General features: G+C 44.2%; 1 protein-coding gene and 1 long non-coding RNA gene across 4 annotated transcripts; one reads left to right on the top strand and one right to left on the bottom strand.

Moving 5' to 3' along the window:
- Positions 1–306: 306 nt before the first annotated feature.
- On the bottom strand, positions 307–16,889 carry LOC114848331 (uncharacterized). Of its 2 annotated transcripts, XR_003784420.3 has the most exons (3): positions 16,351–16,868; positions 1,659–6,904; positions 307–981 (listed from the first exon to the last, which is right to left on the bottom strand). It is a non-coding gene; the product is annotated as an uncharacterized LOC114848331 (long non-coding RNA). The 2 variants fall into 2 exon arrangements; XR_005897322.1 differs by having other exon boundaries at positions 307–6,904; positions 16,351–16,889.
- A 1,686-nt stretch (positions 16,890–18,575) lies between these two features.
- Positions 18,576–21,995, top strand: pou3f3b (POU class 3 homeobox 3b). 2 transcript variants are annotated; one of them, XM_029142321.2, is made up of 2 exons: positions 18,576–20,465; positions 20,815–21,995. In XM_029142321.2, the coding sequence occupies exons 1-2, from the start codon at positions 19,263–19,265 to the stop codon at positions 20,911–20,913; spliced, it is 1,302 nt and encodes a 433-aa protein (XP_028998154.1). In that variant the 5' UTR covers positions 18,576–19,262; the 3' UTR covers positions 20,914–21,995. The 2 variants fall into 2 exon arrangements, with proteins under 2 accessions (XP_028998154.1, XP_028998152.1); XM_029142319.2 differs by having other exon boundaries at positions 18,578–20,474.
- The last annotated feature ends 1,101 nt before the right edge of the window (positions 21,996–23,096 follow it).

The raw sequence follows: 23,096 nt of genomic DNA, 5'->3' as shown, positions 1-23,096 counted from the left end.
GTAGTAAATGTTTAATTTGAATAGAAATTATTAACTGTTATTTAGCAGAATCCACTGCAATGATTTACCATATCCAGGGGGAAAGAGCATTCCAGCAAAGAGCTAAGCTGTAGGTTTGAATATGGGAGATTTTAACCAGCAAACGACTGGTTCTTTTGTTTAGTCGGGGACTAATTTCATTAATATGACTTTTTACAAATAAACACGTTTATTTTGTTTTAGTTTTATTAGATTTTGTGGTGTACAGAATGTACATTTGACACGTGCACAACATGAAAACAGTAACTAATTGACTATTGACAACAATAATATTAAAAGTATTTTAATTTTATCATAAAGCGTTTAAAAGTGTTTGGCCCTAAACCAAACAAAGCATAAGAAATGTCAATAAAACATGAATCTACTAGGTAATGATATTTAGCGCAGTTCACTGAAAAAACACAATGATGCTAAAAGGTGCTGAGGTTTTGTTACACCTTACACCTATGAATTGTTGTTTTCATATTAAGATAAAACCAGGTTAAAAGCATAATTGCTTTGTTATATTTACATATAACATTGATATTACTTTCAAAAAGTGATAATCAGTGTTAATCAAAAGTCTATCAACGGATCCATAAATTACTCAAAGAAACACTATAATGCTTGATTATAGTGAGCTTGTACTTGTAAAAATAGCAAATCCATTCATATTTATGTTACGGTGCTCACACATGTTAAAGACTACAGGTGCAAATCCACACTGTCACAAAGTAGAAGTCGACATGTCCCTTGCAGCAGCCCTCCTCCAGACTGGCTGATGTGAGCTGGCTGGAAGCGGAGGGGTAGCGCTCCCCCTCCCTCCTCCTCCTCCTGGGCTAGATACAGTAGGCATCATTTAGTGCAGAGAGCTGTGGAAACAGCGCGGGGTTAGCCACGAGGTCGCCACACTTACTGCACGGCCAAGCTCATTTCCACTGCTGTCCACAGCTCGGGCTTCCCCTTGGAGAGAGAGACACACACGCAGGAGGAGAGAGGAGAAGTGCAGCCGGTGAAATGGCTCATTCACTTTCTGATCACAGCCCCCACTCGCTCCCTCACACACTCACACTGACACACACAGACACACACATCTCAGCCTGTCTTCATTGTTTGGTTATTTGCTGTTATAGTCTCCCAATCTCCTCCAGTCGGGAAATATTTCCTCCAACTCTGACAGTTCACTCACCAGATTTCATTTCAAACAATCGTGTTTTAGGAGATATCCATGCATGTTAAGATAAAACCAGATTAAAAGTACTGGTACTTTTTTATATTTGCAGACAAAAGTAGAACAAACCGGTGTGCAGACTCGCTACTTAAGGATTTCACAATTATGTTAATCCCTTTCTCCAACTAATCTGATAAGTAGAGCTACTGTAATGATATTTCAATGAGCCAAAACGGCTGTGGCTGTCATACACTCCGAGCCTTTTTTTTTTTTCACAGGAACACAGACACACGCTCGCATCGCTTTCCTTTCCCACACACACACAGATTTCTGTGCAGGCACCCCAGAAGGCACGGCGGTGCTGAACCAATCCGCTTTTGTTGACTTGTACCTCTGCCAACTCTCGCTATGAAGACGTCTGATCAGCCAAATGGTCAAACACCTGAGAAACTCAGCATGTAATACTCACATCTGAAGCGTTTAGCTCGAGCTGCATCCTGCATCATGAGTTCATTGCCTGTTAGGTCCAGTCAGCCACCAGTACATTTGTAGAAGTGGAGACGGCGGAGAGGAGCCAAGCCAAGGTGCCAATCAAAGCAAGTTTGTCACAATGTGGCTCCATCCTGCAGGACCCAGTAATATTAAGACACACTGCATCTGGGAAGTTAGACACCAGCAAAGAGCAAATCACACTTCTTTCTTTACTACAAGAGAGGAAATTCAGGGGAGCAGTTGCCAATTCTTAATAGTCCAACATTTCTGAATTAGGATATCTTCACTTTTATATGGTAGAAACAATACAATCACAATACACTAACTAACATAGTACAAACATTTCTAATCACGGATTGGTGTCACCCGAACCTTGCAAATATAGTTCAACTAAAGATCGTGTGATGCACAAGTACACATAGCAATCAAAACAAAGAATCCACAGCATGTATTCCATACAGGACGTATTTTTATTTGATGAACTTATTGTGCAGATGCATCTAGCGTTGTCTTCAGAGTGCTGCTCCTGCTCCAGTCGCTGGTGGAGGAGGTGAGGATGGACCTTTTCACATCTGCTTTCTATCTAATTACTTAGACTCAGTTTGCTCCTTTCTTTGTCTTTGGTCATGATTTCTAGGTTCATCAGCTTTAGCAGCCAGACAGATGTTACTGACATTTGTCACCAAGACATCGTCACCGCCTACAGTAGATACTGAGCAAAGGTTCCTTTACATTCTAACAAATGACGTGATTGACAGGAGGCATCTTGTCTTTCTGGTTTCATAATCCACCAGTTTCATGCTCTGCACAGGAAAAAACAAACCTGACCACATTTTATTTGTGTTTGTTCCTGTTGGTGGAAAATAACACAACAGTTGCTGCAGCATATTTTGGGATGTTTCTATTTCTTTATGTCATTACAGATTCCAAACAAACAATTAGAACAGTGTGAAAGACAGTGTGTGTGTGTCTGAGTGCCTTCCACGCATTGTGATGAAGCTTGTGGAGGGTCAGGCTAAAACCTGCTCTCACACGTATTGGGAATTTGTCTCCCATATAGGTTCCTGCCTCCATGGTTCATGGATCAATAGCAGCACACACTGCAGCCCTTTACTCACACTCCAGCCTCTCGGTAAGGGATCGTACGGAGCTGGTGGGTCAATGGCCGGGTCCCGCTCGGTTGATGGCCGTTCGTTAAAGAGCGGTCAACACTCCGGAGCTCGGTGTTAACGGTGTCAGCCCCGATACTCCCGCCGGGCCACTCTCTCCTAATGAGCAGCCAATCAATAAGCGTCTGCCCTTAGTACTGACCAATCAAACTGACATCTCTACCTGACACATTGAACCATTGGTGGGGGGTGGGGGGTGGGCAGTGAATCCATTCCATTTACAAATACATGGAGCAGCCAGACATGTTGCCCTCATCTTAGGTTTTGTGATGCATTCATGATCGGGAATAAACTAGTATTAATAACTGGCAACAAGGACATTTACAGGGTGATTAAAACAGGAAGAGGGAGAATTGTCCAACATTAAAGGGAGTGTTCTTCTTTCAGCGTCAGTGTGTTTCAGGTTTTAGTGCTATTTTGTTTCTGTGACAGTTTCACCTGTGTCTCTGCTGGTGAACTTTTTCTTTTGGGGTGAGATATTTTTATCCGCTCCGTGGGGTTTCTTGTTTTTGTTTTTTTCAGCTGCATAGCTTGTGTTTCTGCCTCTCTGCTTCTGTCTCTGTGGACTTGTCAAGATTTTTGGAATTTATTTGTAAGCCCAAAACCAAAAATATTTCTATATCAGTAAGTCCAGGAGCTTTTTGAAGGCAGTTATCTTTGGGAAGCAGCCAAATCTCGTTCACTACGACACCTTAGAGCACCAGTCGTTTGACTAAAGAAGTGTATCCATCGCCGTGTGCCACGTCATGCTTTGTGTTGTGCATGAATGAAGGGGACAGGAAATGGACGAGTGCTGGAGATGAAAGGTGACTTGGGCCCACGTGGCGGTGGCCACACTGAAGCCTCAGTCCTCTGTGTCCATCGCCGAGTCGCCCCGTCCTACGGTCTGTCCGAACACCCTCAAAGGGACATTTGTCCGCCACAAGGGTCATTCAGTCGCACACACGAGCAGAGATGAAGACAGAAAGACTCACACCCTCTTCTGACCGGACAAACGGATACTCTGTGACCACTTCTGGACCACTTTAATCACAGCGTACAATAGAAGCAGGGGACTTTGTTCTTAACGTAAAGTCTTGCTCATTATGAGACACTTAAAGGACAGAATAGACAGAGCACCGCTTCTGTGGAGATGCTTTTTATTGTGTAACTGATTGCATTAAAGTCATCTGGACATGCACAGAACCACACGACACAATCTGATTAACTAAAGTGTTTCTTCTGCAAGTCTCATCAGTGGCAATTCTTTAAAGAGCATTAGTGTCTAAGTTCAGACGAAACCAATCGTGGACATACATGTCACAACACATAAACAGCCTTCAATCACAGATTTGTGCTGCAGAATCCTGAAACCTTCTATAAACAGACAAATTATTGCAAGTATAATTCATATATCATTGGAGTTTGGAATTAAAGACAATCTCAAGAATCTCCTTCACATAAAATAAAAGTGGGTAATGTGACACAGTTATATAATTTGACATTTATCTATATAACGCTCCATTCATAAAATATCTTACACGAGCAGCCTTTACGTTTCACATGGTGCAAGATTGAAGAAATCTAGCAGCACACACGAGGTAGAACATTTCCGCTTACATAAAGTGATAAATCCCACCTCAGCTCTGCCAAAATACCTTATGAAACAGTATCTGAGAGGAGCTGGCGGTCCCAGACGTGACAATGTGACATCATGCTGAGGGGAAATGAGCACAACCAAAGACATGTTAAAAAAAATCTACCGGCTCTGTCCCTGAGCTTCACTGACAAAAATGTCTTTAGGTGCTGAGGATTATGGATTAATCTATAATAACTAGTGAAGGAAAAGAGAAAGGAGGAAAAACTGTCCTCTGAAGCCCCGAGTCTGCCACCGCCTCAGAAAACAGTGCCTCATCATCTAACGTCGCCACTAATAGTCCTAAATTTAATCATTTAGACCTGTATCAGTGGAGAATTAGTCATCAAGCCTCTGACACTAACCCCTCCCTTCACTTCATTAAATATTCTATATCACCTCCTTTAGTATTTTTTTAATTTTTATTTTCTCTTTATTAATTTTTTTCACGCTCTGGTTGCCTAACTCAACTGCACCCCTCCACTCCTTGATAATCTGTTTATCCGTAAGTGTCACATTACATTTGCAAAGCAGCTGGGGGGGACCACTGCCATCTCATATGGAGGGGCTTCGGCGTGATTACCCGGGCTCGTATTTGGCGCACACTCAGACTTGTCAAATCCTTTGATCTGAACTGTCTTCATAATCACTTCAAAAAGTCTTCCTGGGAGCGTGAGGGCTTTACAAATGGGCTTCCCACTTCCTCACAGGACTGCACTCTTATTCTGTCTGAGTGTCTGGCTGTGTGGTTTCTACATGTTTTTGCCTCTACATAGGTATTTAAGTGACTGTTTCAATATGTGCATGAGCGTCATGTCCATTTTATACATAACATACAGATAGTTTATACAGACAGTTTGCAAACTGATATCAACTATTAATATATATGATTACGATATGAAAATATATTTCCTGCTCATGTAGAACTGGATTTACAAAAAAAAAGCAACATGACATGTGGGAGTCATGACAGAAGTGTTTGCATTTGAATTGCTGTATTTTTATTTTATTTTTTTTAATTGCTATATTTGTGAACATACAGTAATTCAGATTCAGATTCAGATTCAGATTCAACTGTATCTGTATTAGGCTGCTAAGGCTAAGCAGAGCAGTATAGCACTGATAATTAACTAATAATACACTTGATGGAAATGTTGATATGCTTCATCGCTGCCTGCACTTGATTTCTTGTCCTCCATTCCATGTTTGTGCATACAACATTGAACGTAATCAGTAATGTTGTACAAATCTGCATGGAATCAGGACGTTTTACACATCAAAGCAAGTGAAGTTAGCACGTGCTATTAATACTTATACCTAAATCTGTTATAGAACGTTTGTCCCAAGAGAGCAGACAAAGCAGCACCTGAACAGCTGAACAGACCCCCAGCCATTATAAATGTCTGACAGAAGTACAGTTACTTTGTACTGCACTTAAATGCAGTTTTCCCGTCTCACGAGTACTTCAAGTGGAATACGTTTGTTATTTTAATATATTTATATTATGATATTTGTACATAATTACATAATGTATATGTCTTTCAACATTGCTTGTGAACATATGTTCTATATTATAATGTATTATTAGTCTGTTAAAGTCATGTTTATTGACACTTCTTTTACACCTTGTTGCTGTTTTGCACCTGGGAGGGTGGGACCAGTTCTTTCTGTGAATCTTACATCGGACTTAGGACACAGCTGACATGTCTGCATTTTCCCTCTTCAGTGCTTTACGTTGTTGCTCTGACCAACACAATACAATAATACAATAATCCAGATCAGTATGCTAACACTGCTTAAACAGCAAGGCCTCTGTCCTGCTCCTATGCTCTATTAGGGGCATCTGTAGATCTGGTTTAGGGTTCGTGTCTCTAGCTGCACAGTGTGTAAGCGTTTCAACCTCTGAGTCCAGAACAAGGTCTAAGTGCAACTGAAAAAAGTGGCCAGCACATTTTTTATATCCTGCTCCGGTTGTTGCTCCTTTTAGACCTAAACTTCTCTTTCTCTCTTTCTGTTTCTCTCGCTTTCACTGTCTGTCTGTCTGCATGCAATGGTTAAATGGATGGAGATGGCAGCAGAGAGGTGAGGGAGTATAAAGGGAGTGCTCCCCCACCTTCATTCTTTGCTTCAACAATAACATTTCCATATTTCTATCCCCTGTCTTCTCTTCTCTTCTCCTCTCTCTCTCTCTCTCTCTCTCTCTCTCTCTCTCTCTCTCTCAGAACACAGCCTAAAGCGTGAATACTCCAACAGCGGGTGCGCAGAAGAAGACGGAAGCTGGGGAGACGGCGTGTCCGCTTCTGCTGAGGTGGAAACATACAGCGAGCTAAGGCCCTTACCTCCAGACGTTGCACAGAAAGGGGGAGGACGGGGGACATAGACGGGTGTCGCAGCAGGACTGAATGGTGGTGTGTGTGGTGCCAGGGTAATGTGACACTCCTGGAAGAAACAGGAAGAAACAAAGAGAAAACAGATGTTACAATCAGGTGCATGCACAAAAACCTCCACTGCAAAGTGTGCTCTAGGTTTATGTACCTTCTTGTCATTGAGTGATTCAGGATTGAATTGCAACAGAATGAATGTTTCAGTGTGGTACATTGAAATGTTGCTTTATTGATGATGGTCGTTGCTGCTATTTTATCATAAGTGATAAGTGAGGACCTCCCCTATAAACTAAGTGCAAAGTCTGAAACATTTTCCACAGGACTGGTCTTTGGCGTTACATTTAAGCCTTGAAGTCATAATCGCTGACATTTTCATGATGTCTGGGAGACTCTGTTTGTGCCACCAACAGTGCTGTCTCATTTGTGCAAATATTTGTTGACGACCGCTAACTGTAGTTGGGCCTGCAACAAGTTCATGAAAGCTTTTCTATTTGCTGCTCCAAACACACTCTGCGTCTGGCAGCTCTTTCCTGGGAACATAGCGTGTTTTGGGTTTGTTTGGAGTAAGCAGAAGAAGAGCTGTTTGCATAAGCAGGGATGGCCATCCTTACTCAGACACAGAGAAAAAAGAAACTCAAAATGTCAACAACAGCAAATATATGTACCGGGACAAAACAGGTCCACCTACACCGTTTGATTGACAGGTGATTTCTGGAAAGTGCAGGTCTACAGCAGTGAGCGTGAAGAATTAAAAAAGCTGCTTTATTGAATGTGAACGTGTTTAAAGAGAAACGGTGACGAAGCCTGAGACTAAGTGCCGTCGGAGTCACTTCTGATTTAGCCTCTAAGTGACCTACACTAAGTTAAAGCTGAGCACAAGCAGCCGAATAGCAGGAGTTGCAGGCAAACAGACCCTTACATGTGGCTCTGCGCTTGCGTTTCGTCAGCACCGAATGCTCTGACACAGAGAGATTACGGAGAGAACAGAGCAGCATTATGTAACAGTGTCATTCAGAGGTTTAGCTGAGGAGTGCACACAGGTTGAATAAATGTGGGCTAAACTAGAGTTTCTATAGCTAGATACCGACGGCGTCCCGAGACGTGTGTGAGTCATTGTTGGGAGGATTTGTGTTTGCGGCCTGCTAATCTGAAAAGGTCCACGACAAACACAGCGCTGCACACTGGAGAGGGCTGAAATGTAAAACACACGCTCCCAGCCACAGGCGTAACCGCGGAGAATTGGCCATGCTTTGCTAAGCTTTCGTCTCACACCTACGATATGAAGGTTACAGTCTGAGAATAACAAGGTGCCGAGCGCTGTGCAGAGGAGAGAACAGTGTGCTGCATGTAATTTCATTTTACATGACACCCTGCATTATCTCAAGTTCAGTCATACAAAGGAGGCGTCCCTGTGGAAGACCTTGATTTGGAGGTTGTGGGAACATAATACGAGCTTTCACTCTTTTCTCCTATTTTGACAATGAAGACATTCACACTAGCAGCAATAGTGTTTGAGGCAATATACAGTATATTAATACAAGCATGCACCGCAATGAGAAGCAGCAAAAATGATTTTTCCGTCACAACGTGTGGCACGTTGAATGTGACACTACCTCGGAGGCAGCATGAAAAGTAATACGCGAAATGTGAATTTATTTATATCGAGACGGAAAATCGTCAGATTTAATGCGATCCCGCTCAGATAAAAACACAAACGCTGGCGTTTGCTTCATGGAAAACAATGGAGCGCACATATCCAGTACACGTGTTCGCACACAGTCAACATCGCCTCCTGGAACGTCGACCTGACAGTGCACCGCAAAAAAGCCAAAAGGGATATTTGACTTGACAGTCCACGCTGAGGCAACTTTCCAACATGGCTGAACAACAAAGTTCTATTGTGCTCCACTCTGTTCCACATTGTTTAATTCTCATGTAACTACTCGTCATTTATACCGCTGAAGATCCCACTTCAAAGTATGAAGAAACAAAAGAAGGAGGTTAGTAGAATAAGACTGAGTCACCGCTCCTCCAGTCCCTGGACACATATGCGTCCTAGCCTGGTTTCAGTCTGAGGCCTGCTGGTGAGTAATGTGTGGTGGGTGTGAGCTCAGAGAGGTCACCAGCCAGCATGCAATCCCCTCAAAGCTACTTTTGTGATGTTGCTGGCTTGGACGCTCATGCCAGGCCTGGACGGATTAGGAGGGAGGGGAACGTAAAAGGTTCTCCAAGCAGCTCTGTGGAGCAGGGAAGAGACTCTGTAGGGACTTGCCTTATGCCTGGTCTCTCTACTTTACACAACAGTTCTAGCTAACTACTGGAAAACAATGTCACATCCAGCAGTAAATACCCAACACGGCTTGACCATGTAAACAAAAAACCCTACCGCTGGCCTCTCATTGGCAACTTTGGTGTCCGTATCTCAAAGTGGTTACATGATCTGACAGTATGGACCCAAACCAGAGAGTAACGATTACATGTTGGAAAATGTGATCAATAATACAAATAACTATAATATAGCAGTTTGCTGATCTCGCTGCAACGTTGTAGCTTTTAGTTTACCCAATTTGCATGTGGGTATGCTAAAGCCATGATCCGGGAGGGGGGGCAGAGTCACATAGAGGAAGATGTATGTAAAGCCATTTCCAAATAAATGGGCCTGACTGCACGGGAACGGGGAGAGGTGCCATAAGCGTCCGGCGCATAATGCTCCGAATGAATCAAGGCTTTGCGGCTGCTGAGCGTGGCCACACAAGCGCTGGTATGAATAGCACATGTCAGCTGTGGTCGCATATCATCAACAACAGCAGCGGCGAGGCCTCGTTCCTAAGTTGAGAGTTAGAGATCATTATTACAGATGCCTCGACCTGACAGTGCACCACCAGAAGCAGCCACATGTGCTTATGTGCTGAGTGCCGTTTTAAACATGCAGGATCCATATTGTTCAATGCAGCGGCTGTCGAAGCGTGGCTTCAGGACACACGGGGAAATGGTGGGATTTTAAAGGAAAGGCCGTCTGCAACATTGAACTGTTCAAGCTTTGTCCAGTTTTAAAATTTTTGCAGCAATGTTTGTTTTGCCACGTCCATGTGTGTCTACAGAGACTAAATCTTTAATATCGCTGTACCTGCTGTACTTTAGCATGATGGCTGTGGTTCTCCTACTGTGCTCAGCAACCACTGGCCTGTGCATCAGTGAAATGTGTAAATACAGTCAGTTGTTATGTTTTCAGTGTGTGCATAGGCTGATTGAAATTCGCCTCATCATGCTAATGCTACTTGACCAGAAGCGTATGCAGTCAAGCCAGTTATCAGAGTCGGCTTACTAACAGTCTAGCATCATGGCCTTGGTAGCACTGGTTTGTGAGTCTGCACTCAACATTCAGGTCTTTACTTTCCAGTCTATTCAACCTACTGTATGTTGGTCCCATTACAACTGAATACCCCCAGCATCACTGATCATTAGCCGAGCTCTTGGGTACTTTGAGACAAGCATACAGTAAATACTTTGCAGACAGTTGTACCCGTAAAGGACACACACAGCTTTCTGTCTTCTACAAGTGCAGTATTCCTGGACAAATGCCCACTTCATTTATTGTACGCCATGCAGGCACTCACCCCAAGAGGCCGGGCTCTGTCAGGACCCTGCCAGCTGATCCATCCACCCCCAGTCCTTCCACAGGAGCCACAGTAAAGCATGGGTATGCGAGCGTGTGTCGACAAACGTATTGCATTTGCATGCGTTTGAATTTGTGTGTGTGCGTCCTGAGGGTGGCGGCGCTGCCTCTACACAAGAAGGCCATCGTTCTTCCCTGATTGGGACGCAGGCAGGAGCATTGAATTTACGCTACAGTACAGTGCAGCGCCCATAAAGACAAAGAGGCGACATTTCCTCCCCGTTTTCCTCATGAATATCAAAGACGGAGGCAGCGCCACCGCTGCCGCAGCCACTGCGACGCATGAAGAAAAATTACAGCCTATTATTTTATTTGCATTACCTGTAATAGGCGGCCCATTCGGTTCTGTATTTATTGCCTTATCAGCACCGGCTTGACTGTAAACGTTTGCTGATTTATTAGCCATCTAGTCTTTGCCCAAACATCACACATAATTACCTAGCAAATAGTGCAAAGACGGTATCCGGCATTTTTTTGTTGTTGTTACGGGTTTTGCAACTGATGGACCAGACTTAGTGGAGAGCAGGCAGCCGGCTTTAGTGCTGGAGGTTGACATGTCTATCACAGCTCGGGGAACTTGGAGGTTAGTTTTTCCTGTTGCTGGCTCGGACCCAGACATGCCTATAGCCTCGACAGGGAATCAGAGAATGGCTGTTATTTGTACAGCTCTATATCCACTCACTCCTATCTGGGATGTGGTTAGTGTTGTTGTTTTTTTCTCTATACCTGAACGCCCGTTTCCATCCAATTATGTTGTTTGTCTTCTCGAAGGCCTCGATACCGCTAGTTTTGCAGCCTCCCTCCACCCCCCCTCTACCCATGCTCTTCCACACACTGTTCCACAAAGTTAGATAGAACTAGATCCATTAAGTTGGTGAAATGAGCAAAAAAAGGCGAGGGGGTTACTCTAGGTGCGCCTGTTCCTCTGTTATCCAATTTTACTGGGATTTGGAGTGATTTGCGCCTGGCTCCCCGAGGGAAATAAATACTTTGATTAATGTAATCCTGGGCAGGGAGGTGCCACAACCCCCCCCCCCCCCCCCCCCCCCCCCCCCCCTCCTCAGGGAATGCCACTGTTTAACAAACAAAAACAAAAAGCTGGGACTGACATGCTCAGTGGTTACAGCCCGAGCTGCTGAAGACTTCTATACATGTGATTTCCTGTGGATTTACTTTACTTATTAATTACCCTGCTTAATAACAGAATATGATTAGCATGTGTAATAGACTCTGAAAGAACAAAAAATACCAGTGTGTCCATCTAATTATTTGCATGAACAATAACTATGGTTTGTTTTGCTGTTGATGCTGATGCAGATCGGGGGTTTTAAGCCTGTGCGTCTGTGCTGATGTTTTACATCTGGATGTTTGTGTGACCTGCACAGTAAAAGACAGGAGGAGGGATGTGGCTGAGCTAGCATCCAATGAGCGATGGGTGAAGGGGCTTGGGGTAGCGGGGCGGGTCGGACAGACAAAGCTAACCCACCATCCCCCCTTCCTCAATCAAACACAAACACACGTCTCATTCCTGGTTAATTCAGACTCTCAGACGCAATATGTGCGTGCGTGCGTGCGTGCGTGCGTGCGTGCGTGCGTGCGTGCGTGCGTGCGTGCGTGCGTGCGTGCGTGCGAGCGTGCGTGCGTGCGAGCGTGCGTGCGTGCAAGGGTGCGAGGATTTTGACCACATGGATGTTTTATTAACAAAAAAACTAACCTCAGTGCGGCTTTTGACCTTTACTTTTAAAATTAAATCACAGCCTAATTTGTATGATATTACAAAATAATGAAAGTAATCCAGTTGCTTACTCTCTTTGCACACAAAGAATTAATTTTGTTTAACAGTTTCCAGTATGAAGATTAATCAATTTTCTCTTGTGTTTTCATTGCACCAACACACACACACACAAACACACACACACACACAGATGAAATTAGGAAATACAGGTGAAATGTGTTTTGACATGCTTTTTAATCTGCATTATGACACTAAAATTGATTTCCAATCCAAAAATCAATAGTCTGTGCTCACATGGAAAGTCATGACATGACACTAAGCATATGATCTTTACACCTGCATGTCTGTCCACTTACAAACTGGATGCCCACAGCATAATACAGAGCAATTACCAACCTCGGATAATGGAATGAGAGGTGTATGTAGCTCTATGTTGGCCTTTATTAATAGAATATTAATAAAGCGTTTCTGTCTCATCTGAATGGGTTAAGAAAAAAAATCCTATTCATGTCTGAAATTGAAGGCATGTTTAATGCTTACACTGATATCCAGTGTAGCCCATTTAATCAAGGGTATAGTAGCTACATTATCATTTAAGTGCTTCAAGTTGAATTCAGCTTTAAATCAACGTTTGGTCTGACGTGAGTCTCACACTCAACATATGTCGTTGCGGATTAGTGGCTGGACCAAGGGAAAGAAAATAAATTATGTAGCCCATAGGCAACTTAAGTAGGCCATAATTAAAAGGACAGGAATTGCGTCAATTTAATCAGAATATTGTAACCAGGGTGCAGAGGAAGCTGCAGGCACCTGCACTTGGTTTACCCACCTTTGGAGGCTGACATAAATCTAAATGTCATGTGTCATGAATTTATGGCAGCTGCGAAAAGTTGAATCAGAGCGATGAAAATGTTTTATGAGAGAAAGTTAATAGATCATGTTTGGTGCTTTCTGGTAGCCCCTGTTTCCTGTTAGATTCCTATTTGAACATATTCGCTTTAATTGAATCACATTTCGGCTGCACAAAACAGCCACTCTATTATTATTTTTATTACAATATGTTTACCAGTGTACGACTTTTGGAACGTGGACGCTCCTTTTGATTTATTTTGCATCTGATTGGGGGAATGCAAGTTCATGAAAGCATCTTGATGAATTAGACAATCTGCTCCTGGAGGAATAAATGAATAAATGGCCTCCTGCTACCAATAACCGTCATTGTAACACCATGACAGAATGGGTGCATAATACAGAGTAATAACGCAGTGAGCTGCTTTGATGCTTTGTTGCTGCTGCTCCTGCTGCTGGTGGTGGTGGTGATGATGATGATGAAGAGTAACACTGCATAGTCCAACACTAAATGTCCGGTCAAGCATGTAGACAAATTGCAATGCACTAATTCCCGGGATGATTCATGAGCCCTGTCCAGCCTTCATTTACTAATAATTCTTAAAGTCGCCAGTTCGTCATATGTTTCCACAAAGACCTGCTGGCTCAGACTTACGGCTTATAGGCTAATGCAGATGGCGACCGGCTTAAAAGAGCGGACAGGCCTATTTCATCACACGCTATTAGCATATCAACTAGAGCTGCGTTGTCACTGATAGGCTGCAGCAGCTGTACTGATCAATACAGCAGGTTTGCGCGTGCAACTCCTGATGATGCTAATGAGGCAGAGTGCATGTGCAAACAATGACGCATGTGCCGAGCGGTCCGCAGTGGAACAGAGTGGCGTGTGTTTAAAATCCCGAATATTAATTGGAGGGGTTTTAGTAGTCTCTGGGATGGATGCGTATAGTCCGAGCACTAGTTGTATTTATTTTGACATATATTTGTTTAGCAAGGGACGTCTTCATTAAAACCCAGTTAATGAGACTTCTCTGTGCTCAGTACATCAGTGCGTGGCCGAGGTTTTTTTTCCTATTGGCCCTTGGAAACGTTTCCCCGTTCAGTCATTTTCCTCCTCTGGCCCCGGTGACGTCTTAATTGCCATCCTGCCAAAAAGCTATCAATTCACGTCTGTCCTCGAAACGGTGGCTGTAAAAAGCTATGAACGGGTCTTTACACGGCGGAAAGAAAAATACTGCAACGAAGAGTCATACGCGTCATAAACACTTCATTCTGTGTTAAAGTGTCACTTTTAAAGATGGAAAAAAAACTGCACGTACGTCCGTGCATGCACGGGCATGCAGAAATACAATTCAAGCTTGAGTAAATTAATATCTCACTTTAGATGAAAAAAGATTCTATGTCACGTAAGTAAACTCAACAAATAAATAACTTGTGAAATGTGAAAATTATTTAAAGTGACGTCAGGGTGTTTGTTGTATAGATTAAGTCTGTGCATTTTTACAGACTTTGCAACAAGTTCGCGCGACACCTGGCGGCAAATATGATTTTTATTTAATTATTTAGGACGAAGTCAACCACGTTTCAGCTCAGTCCTAAGTGACGCAGTAACACATGCTGGGGCTACTGATGTGTGAGATGTACAGAGGGCTGAAAAAATACACCGCCACGCAAATTTATTTATTACTGGCAATACCATGTATCAAAGAATATAACCATAATTATTGAACTCTGACAGCAATGTCCTTAAGAAGTGCTGCAAAGTAATTCTCGTTCCATTTACATTTAAAGAGATGACAGTTTACTCGCGATACCCTGATTGGGTTTTTTAACCGACTTATCCGTGGCTTTGAGAAAAAAAAACATCTCATCTCCCCTCCCTTCAACTTCAACTTCAACTAAGACCTAACTCATATTGATTTGATCAGTTTTCATGGGATAAGTTGTAAAAGCAGCCCACGACTTGGACGTTGTTCCTCGATGAGGTGGCGATTCAATGATTCACTGACAACAGTAAAATCTATTATTTGTAGTTTGGTGCTTGGAGTCACGGCGTTACCGTAAGGCGGTACCGCCCAGCACCGGTGCTGCTGGCCCGGGACAGCGAGCCCCTTTTCATCTCGACTCCAGTGCACAAACATACAGCTTAATGCGCCCAGTGTTCCCCTTTTATTGGGCTCACCATGGAGACCGAGCGCTGGGCTCAGACATGCGCTGCCCATCAATGAAGGGAGCGGAGTTAACCCGTGAGAAAAAAATGACCCTTTAGCAAAGTGCAGCGAAAACCAAACGACTTCTCCACAGACGCGGGTTAATGTGTGATAGAGCCGCATGATGGACTTTGTAGCAGGAAGCTGTCACAGATACAGAGACGATACAGTTCTCAGAGTTCATGTCTGCTGTTAAATAACTGCCTTGCATCTGCACTTTGTTTAGAGAAATCCCACGTTTGAGTTTGACTTTTACTTTTTTTTTTAATTCCTGGCATCCTTCTCCTTCCTCCTTTCGCTGTTGGGAACCGCTCCAAAGCAGAAAAATAAAAGAACAAACTGGGCAGCATTCATTAAAATAAAATCTCCAAGCTATTTATAAGAAATCATGAGGGTTGTCTGTCTTGATGGGAACAGCTTAGGAGCGAGCTGTGGTCGGCAGGTTGCTGCGTATAAACTTTAAACAAACTTTGCAGCGGCGAGATCGATTTATAGTAAACGATTTTCATATTGCACTTGCCTACGCGATCTCTCTGGAGGATTCAACCGAGGAGACTCTCGCTCACTCTCTCCATTCCTCTCTCTCTTTTTCTGTCTCACTCTCGCTCTCTCTCGCTCTCTCTCTCTCTTTCTCTCCCTAAAATGTGATTGATTGCACTTTTCACCGGTGGACATTCACTACAAAACAGCACAGCTTATCCATCTGCCCGCTATTTATATAATGGCCAAAAAAAGAAAAACAGAAAAGGGAAGGATGTCGAGGCGCAAAAAGCGAACAACAGCGCGCCTATTGATTTTTACGCATTGTGGAAGAAAGAAAAAGGACGCGCGTTTACAATTCGGCTTAAAACGCGCAATACAAAGATAATATCTACAAATGGATGTAGAAGTGGGCTGCAAATGTGATTTAAACCGCGAGCAGTCACAAGGAAGAGCGTCGAAGCTGCTTCGGAGCAACGCGAGACAAGGCTGTAAACTCCCAACATTCCTCAAGCGTAAAAAGAAATCCGTATAGATAATTGTTGACTTACCTTGTGTCCAGGAAAAGGGGCTGAAATAGCTTCACAGTGTCTGTAAAGGGCTATCTCCCGTTCCCTTCCTACGACTCGATGCTCCCTAAGATTTTCTTTCCTCTGCCTCAACTGAGCAGGAGCACTCCTCGGCTCCCGCTATTATTTTCACTAAAATATATGAAAATTTATGCAAATGAAAATCAGCACTAACTGTTCGTCTCTTGTTATACTTGGGGATGATTTTTTTTCCTCTCCCCCCTTTCTTTCTTTTTTCTTTTCTTTTTTTCTTGCATACAAAATAAATGAAGTCCCCCAGCAGGAAACTTGGGGACATTTTTATAATAAGCAAATAAATAATAAACACATTGTATACAAGAGTGTTTTTACCACTCTATGGTGATTTGGGGGATCATTTCAGAGCTGGCTTTTGAGGCTGGTTTTATATAAGTTAGATCCTTTTATTTTTAAGGTCTTCCGTGTTGTAAGGAGCCCTCTCTGGATATGCGCCCTCGGTGTCACGTTGCTCCTGGCCGCCTGAGACGCCCTTTCAAGGCGTGCAGTGGGGATTGAACTGCAGTAATTTAGACAGAAATCCTCACTGTATATTAACGAATAGAGGGCCCCATGGCCCTGGCCCCCAGCCTGCCTATTCAATGTAAACAAATCCACGAGGCTCCCTCGGTTTTGAGCCCTGTCCAAATTAAATCTACTGGGATGAGATGGGAGAGAGGGAGGGTGGCGGTCTAGGGTGACACTGGCATGAAGCACAGAATTGCTCCACTGCCTTATATTTGCCCTCAAATCCCTTTTGCAATGAAAACTTTGCGTCTTTGATTCGGGAGGCTTATGGGGGAGAATGCGGGGTTAACGCGTGACACGCGGTTTATGACCTGTAAACAAAATACAGTTAATCCCATCAGAAAATCACCTGCCACTCGCCATGTTCTGGTCAGGTGGGCTCAGCGGGCTTCACACACCGCTAACTCAACCAGTGGGTGCTGTGGGAGCTGAACAGCTGGCATTTACTCTGCCACCCATGGGTGCGTCCATAGGCGCGCTCAGACAAAGGGTGCATTCATCTCCAGGGGTTGCGTGGTCATCCTGAGGGGGTTGCGTGTGAAGGGCTACAGCCTATATCTGGATTTTTGGTTTTCTTCAGCAGACGTTTCCAACGCCGCCACGGCGCAAATCCCTCAAGGGCTGTTCAATTTGTCCTTGTTTTGTTTGCCACTTTCTCTTCCACTGTGCTTCAGTGAGGTTGCCTGTGCGTGGCGTTTCCGCATGGCAGCATTCCCGCAACCTTTGCGCGCTAACTCCTAAGGAAACGAGGCGGAGGGCAGGACTGGCAGTCCCCCTTTTTTCTGCCCTGTACCTCAAGGCACACGCGCACAGTCGTGTACAGGCTGCTGCTGGTGCGTTCAGTGACATGGATTTGGGTGGAAATTAGAATTTAAATCATGACTTCATTAACTGTATATATTTCACACATTTGGCAGTTTGATGTGATAATTTGAGGACACGCGGCAACAATAATGCAACAAGATAAAGCATGTACCATTCAGTGGATCTTCTTTTTTTATTCTAGTCTCTGGGTTTTTATGGGTGGCCCAGAGGGAATTAAACCCCTACCCATGGCAGCATTGATGCTTTATTCTGTTACACAATCAGGTCAGGCTACCAGATAATTATAATTGTTACCAATAGATCTTATAATGTCAAATGCAGGTTTAGAATAAAAGACCTGCATTTGTCTTGGACACATTTGCAGCAGCAATAAGAGAGGGTAAATCTAAGCATAAATCTTAATAATGTGCATTTATCTTTAGATGTGTACTTTGGAACAGGTGAAGCTCGTATTAAATACGTTTTGTAAACGTTTATAACGTCTGCTTTTAGTCGTGCTGGTCCCAAGCTTGAGGTCACACTTCTTCGACCTCTTCACTCCTGTTTGTGTGTTAATATCTCAGTACTATTTACTACCAACTTGTACTCCCCGTTTTGTTTGGACTGCAATTAAAAATCAGCCAATTGGAACAGCCGGAAGGAGGGCTTCTGCGCCCGAAGCAAGTCTGGCGAGACCTGCCAATCACTCTGCGCGTAACCAATGGACGGGGACGCACGAGGTAAACATGCCCGCGTTGTCGGGGCACAGAGGAGGGCGGGACTACACGGGCCTTTCACGAGTGGGGGGGGCTGGGGGGAGAGAGAGAGACAGAGAGACAGAGAAATATAGAGAGGGAGGTAGCGAGAGAGAACAAGCGAATGAGAGAAGAGGCTCGCGAGCAGCGCTGTACACTGTTATACTGGATTGTACTTCAACGGGAGTTTGCGGTTTGGCAGGTTTATATACATCAAAACAGAACAAAGAGATAGACTCTACAGTGCTATAAAAGAAGAGAGAGAAAAGAATAAAGCGAGGGAGAAATCTCGGCGACTGAATTACAAAAGAACTAAGGACATTCTGCTAATGTTTTTCACATCCAAAAGGGACGTAAACTGGGACTTTGTACATGCTGGAGAATTTGCAAGGCTTTTTGTTTTTTGCGACCACCGAAAAGTTTGTTTGGGACGCCGCTTTTTTCCTCCCGTATATTTGAATTTTAATGTTCGCAATTCCATCCTAAACTTTCTGAGCGGACTGCACATGGTTTCAAAGGGCTTTTGAAAAAAATCCTGGAATTTTTTTCGCCTATATTCGTGCAGAAGTGTTTCAACTAGAATGTTGTAAATACATGCGGATTTTATTTCGTTTTCTGCCTCCCTATTTTTCTCCAGCTTTTTGGCGTTTTAAACGCACGTCCATGGTATTTGCCAAAAAACTGCTACTTTTAAAGTTTGAATAATTCATGAGATACAATTTGCCTGCTCGAAAGAAGTGACTGTAAAAGGGAGGGGGGTTATCCACAAACATATTCATAAGGGTTGACGGAATGGCCACCGCGGCTTCCAATCCTTATCTGCCCAGTAATAGTATCTTATCGTCCGGATCCATCGTGCACTCTGACTCTGGAGGTGGTGGCATGCAGCCGGGCAGTGCTGCGGTTACCTCGGGGTCTGGGGGCTACAGGGGAGACCCTTCGGTCAAGATGGTACAGAGTGACTTTATGCAAGGCGCAATGGCAGCGAGCAACGGCGGACACATGCTGAGCCATGCCCACCAGTGGGTGACATCTCTCCCGCACGCCGCAGCAGCGGCGGCAGCGGCGGCGGTTGCAGCAGCTGAAGCCGGATCGCCGTGGTCATCGAGTCCCGTCGGGATGACGGGCAGCCCGCAGCAGCAGGACGTGAAAAACTCCGCCAGAGACGATCTGCACACGGGAACCGCGCTGCACCATAGGCCCCCTCACTTGGCCCCCCACCAGACTCACGCCGGGGCTTGGGGCAGCACGACTGCGGCTCACATTAACTCATTATCCGGGGGGCAGCAGCAGCAGCAGTCGCTGATATACTCACAGCCAGGGGGCTTCACTGTGAACGGGATGCTGAGCCCAGGGAGTCAAAGCTTGGTTCACCCAGGCTTGGTGAGGGGGGACACCCCAGACCTGGACCACGGGAGCCACCACCACCACCATCACCACCAGCATCCGCATCACCAGCACCACGGCGGCGTCAACAACCACGACCCGCACTCGGACGACGACACGCCGACCTCGGACGACCTGGAACAGTTCGCCAAGCAGTTCAAACAGCGGAGGATCAAACTGGGCTTTACGCAGGCGGACGTCGGCTTGGCTTTGGGCACACTGTATGGGAACGTTTTCTCTCAGACAACCATCTGCAGATTCGAGGCTCTGCAGCTCAGCTTCAAAAACATGTGCAAGCTTAAGCCTTTGTTAAACAAGTGGCTTGAGGAGGCCGACTCCTCCACCGGCAGCCCCACCAGCATCGACAAGATCGCGGCGCAGGGGAGAAAGCGAAAGAAGCGCACATCCATCGAAGTCAGCGTCAAGGGGGCTCTGGAAAGCCACTTCCTCAAATGCCCCAAGCCTTCGGCGCAGGAGATCAGCACGCTGGCGGACAACCTGCAGCTCGAGAAAGAGGTGGTTAGAGTGTGGTTTTGCAATAGGAGACAGAAGGAAAAACGAATGACGCCCCCAGGAGCGGCACAGACGCCGGAGGATGTGTACTCTCAGGTCGGCAATGTGAGTGCAGAAACACCGCCCCCCTCCATGGACTGCAAAAGAATGTTCAGTGAAACATAGAACAGCACACGAGAATATTTTATATGAAATTAAACTGATTAAAAACACACAGACTATCGCCAGGATAGCCAAATTTTTTGATACTGTGATTGTGAGGGAATATGAATGAGACTGCAAATGTGTTATCTATTTTTCACCAGAAAACAAAAAAGAAAATGAGAAAAAACAGCAAGCTTTTCCCCTTTTTCCTCCCAAACCCCCTCAGAAAACGCACCGTTAACCTTCTTCCAGGCCCTCAAATGTCTTTACCTAAAAGGTTCCTTCTGCTTGTTTCTTTCAGGGGCATTTTTTAGTAGATTACTTAAAAGATGCAAGTGAACCGAGCGACCAGAGGGTGACAACTACAAGTTCATTCCACCAGGTAATTTTGGCTCATTGAAACACACCAAGAGGAAACCAAGTATTGTTTTTTATGTTTTTACTCTTCCTCCCTCCTAAAAAACATTCCCCCATCATTATCCTGAGTTTGACTGAAGAAACAAAGGAGCAGGCATTTTGTATATTTAAAATGGGACTGAAGCGGCCTCCTTTGCCTCCTGCACCCTCCTCTCTGTCCATGCCCAACAATAACAGAGGAAAAATTGCAACAGTGTGAAGAGTGACATTCACGAAGCTTCCATCATGATTTACAGCAATTATGTTTTCTGAGGTGGACTGCATGGGTGCATTTGCTCACACACACTCACACGCGCGCACGTGTACATGCACGCGCGCGGATTAGGGATCCTTTTTTTTTCAAATTCACATCGAGGCCCTCGTGGAAGAAAAGAGGACCAGGACTGTTCCCGCCTGATCTCAAAGATCAGCTTTTTTTGCTCACATGGGTTTTTATTGTTCCTATAATTATTATTATTTAATGGACTTTGACACCGTGAGTGGATCTCTCTCTCTCTCCTTTTCAACAAATAGAGCATAAGACATTTGAAAAGACTTCAGTTGCACTTATTTGAGAAAAAAATTCTGAATATCTGTTGCCAAGTGTGACTGAGTGGGTGCTGTGGATATACTATTAATGCTGCCCTTTCTAAGCAGTATTCTTTGGTAGGTTTTAATAAACAAAACTCTGTAAAGCCGGCAATATAGATCACTAGATCAGATACTGATCTGAGTTATTTACTTTATATTTTTCATCAGAATGACTTGTTTTAATATTTTATTCGGAATACATATGAATTATTCCAAACGGTAATTTATTTTCCCCCGGGAACTTGTGTAAGATGCTTTCCCTTCCTTGTTTTATTTGAATTCTATTTTCTTATATATATTTTTTGTTGTTGTTGCCCTTATTTGTTTAATTTTGTATTATTGTTTCTAAAGGAGCACAAATCATCATAAGCTGACATTGACCGTTGTTAGGTAATAAGGGTATATTTTGATGTGATAATTTGATTGTAATTTAATTTCAGTAGTGGTTCCGTACGAGCTGATTGAGACACAATAAATTTCTTAGAATGAAACGCAGTCATGGTGTGTTTTGAAGTTCATATTCTGACCGTGCATGTGACTGTTTTTAGAGGGGATTTAGCCTGAGTGCTCCTTTTAGCTGCAGCAGTGGGAGCTATCAAAGAAAATGGTGGACTGTGTTGTCCCAAGTGAAGCTGCATGCGTCTTAAAGCCTCTGTCAGAGTAAAACAGCATCCGTATATTTTTGAACTACTCATCATTTAAAGCAGAAAACACTATTTGCTAGCGTACATGAGTAGCTTGGTCCTCTCATTGTTACCCCTAACGCCTCGTCGGCGCTCAGACAAGCGTCCAGCAGCGTGTTTTCTCGTCCCAGCGCAGTACACAACCGTCCAAAGCGTCACGTCGCAGCCGGTCGCTGGCCTGCACAATGGCTCGTCTGTTTGTTTACATGTGCTGCCTCTTCAGGCCTTGAGCAAAAAGCAGAAGCTGTAGCCTCAGCCTGTAGGATGAAAACCAGGAGAAAACAGGGGGATAAACCCCAAACTGCGTCTATGTTGCTGCATGTAACGTTGACTGGGTGTTATGTAATATTTATATTGCAGCTTATCGTTTAGACGCTGTATCCTAAGCGTGCATTTAATGTAATTATTAGTCTGCATCCTTCACGTGCTCCACAGTATTAAACGACTCTAATCGCGTAATAGTAAATGAAGAACCTTGTTTGCGTTGCCAGATTGTGAACATATAAACAGGCACAGGTGTGTGTTTTCAGGTGAGCTGGCGTGTTGTTATAGCATCCGGGGCACTGGGTCACTCAGCTTATTGATTGTGAGCAGACCCACAGGCTCAGCCCCGAACTGTTTTAGCGAGGATGAAACCGTGCTGTTTGACGAGTCCGTGTGGGTCAGATTAATATCAGAACTGTTGTGTCAGGACTTTTTCACAAGAAATGATGGAGTATGTTGCTACTGTGAAACCAAGAGGAAACAACGAGTCGTTTTATTTGATTAATTATAACTGATGGGCTTTGTTGTGTCTGTTTTTTGTCAGAGTTCGAGGACAGTTGTGTTCTTCCTCTCCAAACTTTTTTTCTTGACTCATTCTGCTCGCCTATTCAGCAAAACTCAACAAAACGTGTCCCCTCGCTGCAGGAAT

Source organism: Betta splendens, chromosome 2, assembly GCF_900634795.4.
Source record: "Betta splendens chromosome 2, fBetSpl5.4, whole genome shotgun sequence".
Taxonomy (NCBI): domain Eukaryota; kingdom Metazoa; phylum Chordata; class Actinopteri; order Anabantiformes; family Osphronemidae; genus Betta; species Betta splendens.
This window is presented reverse-complemented; position numbering and strand designations above follow the sequence as displayed.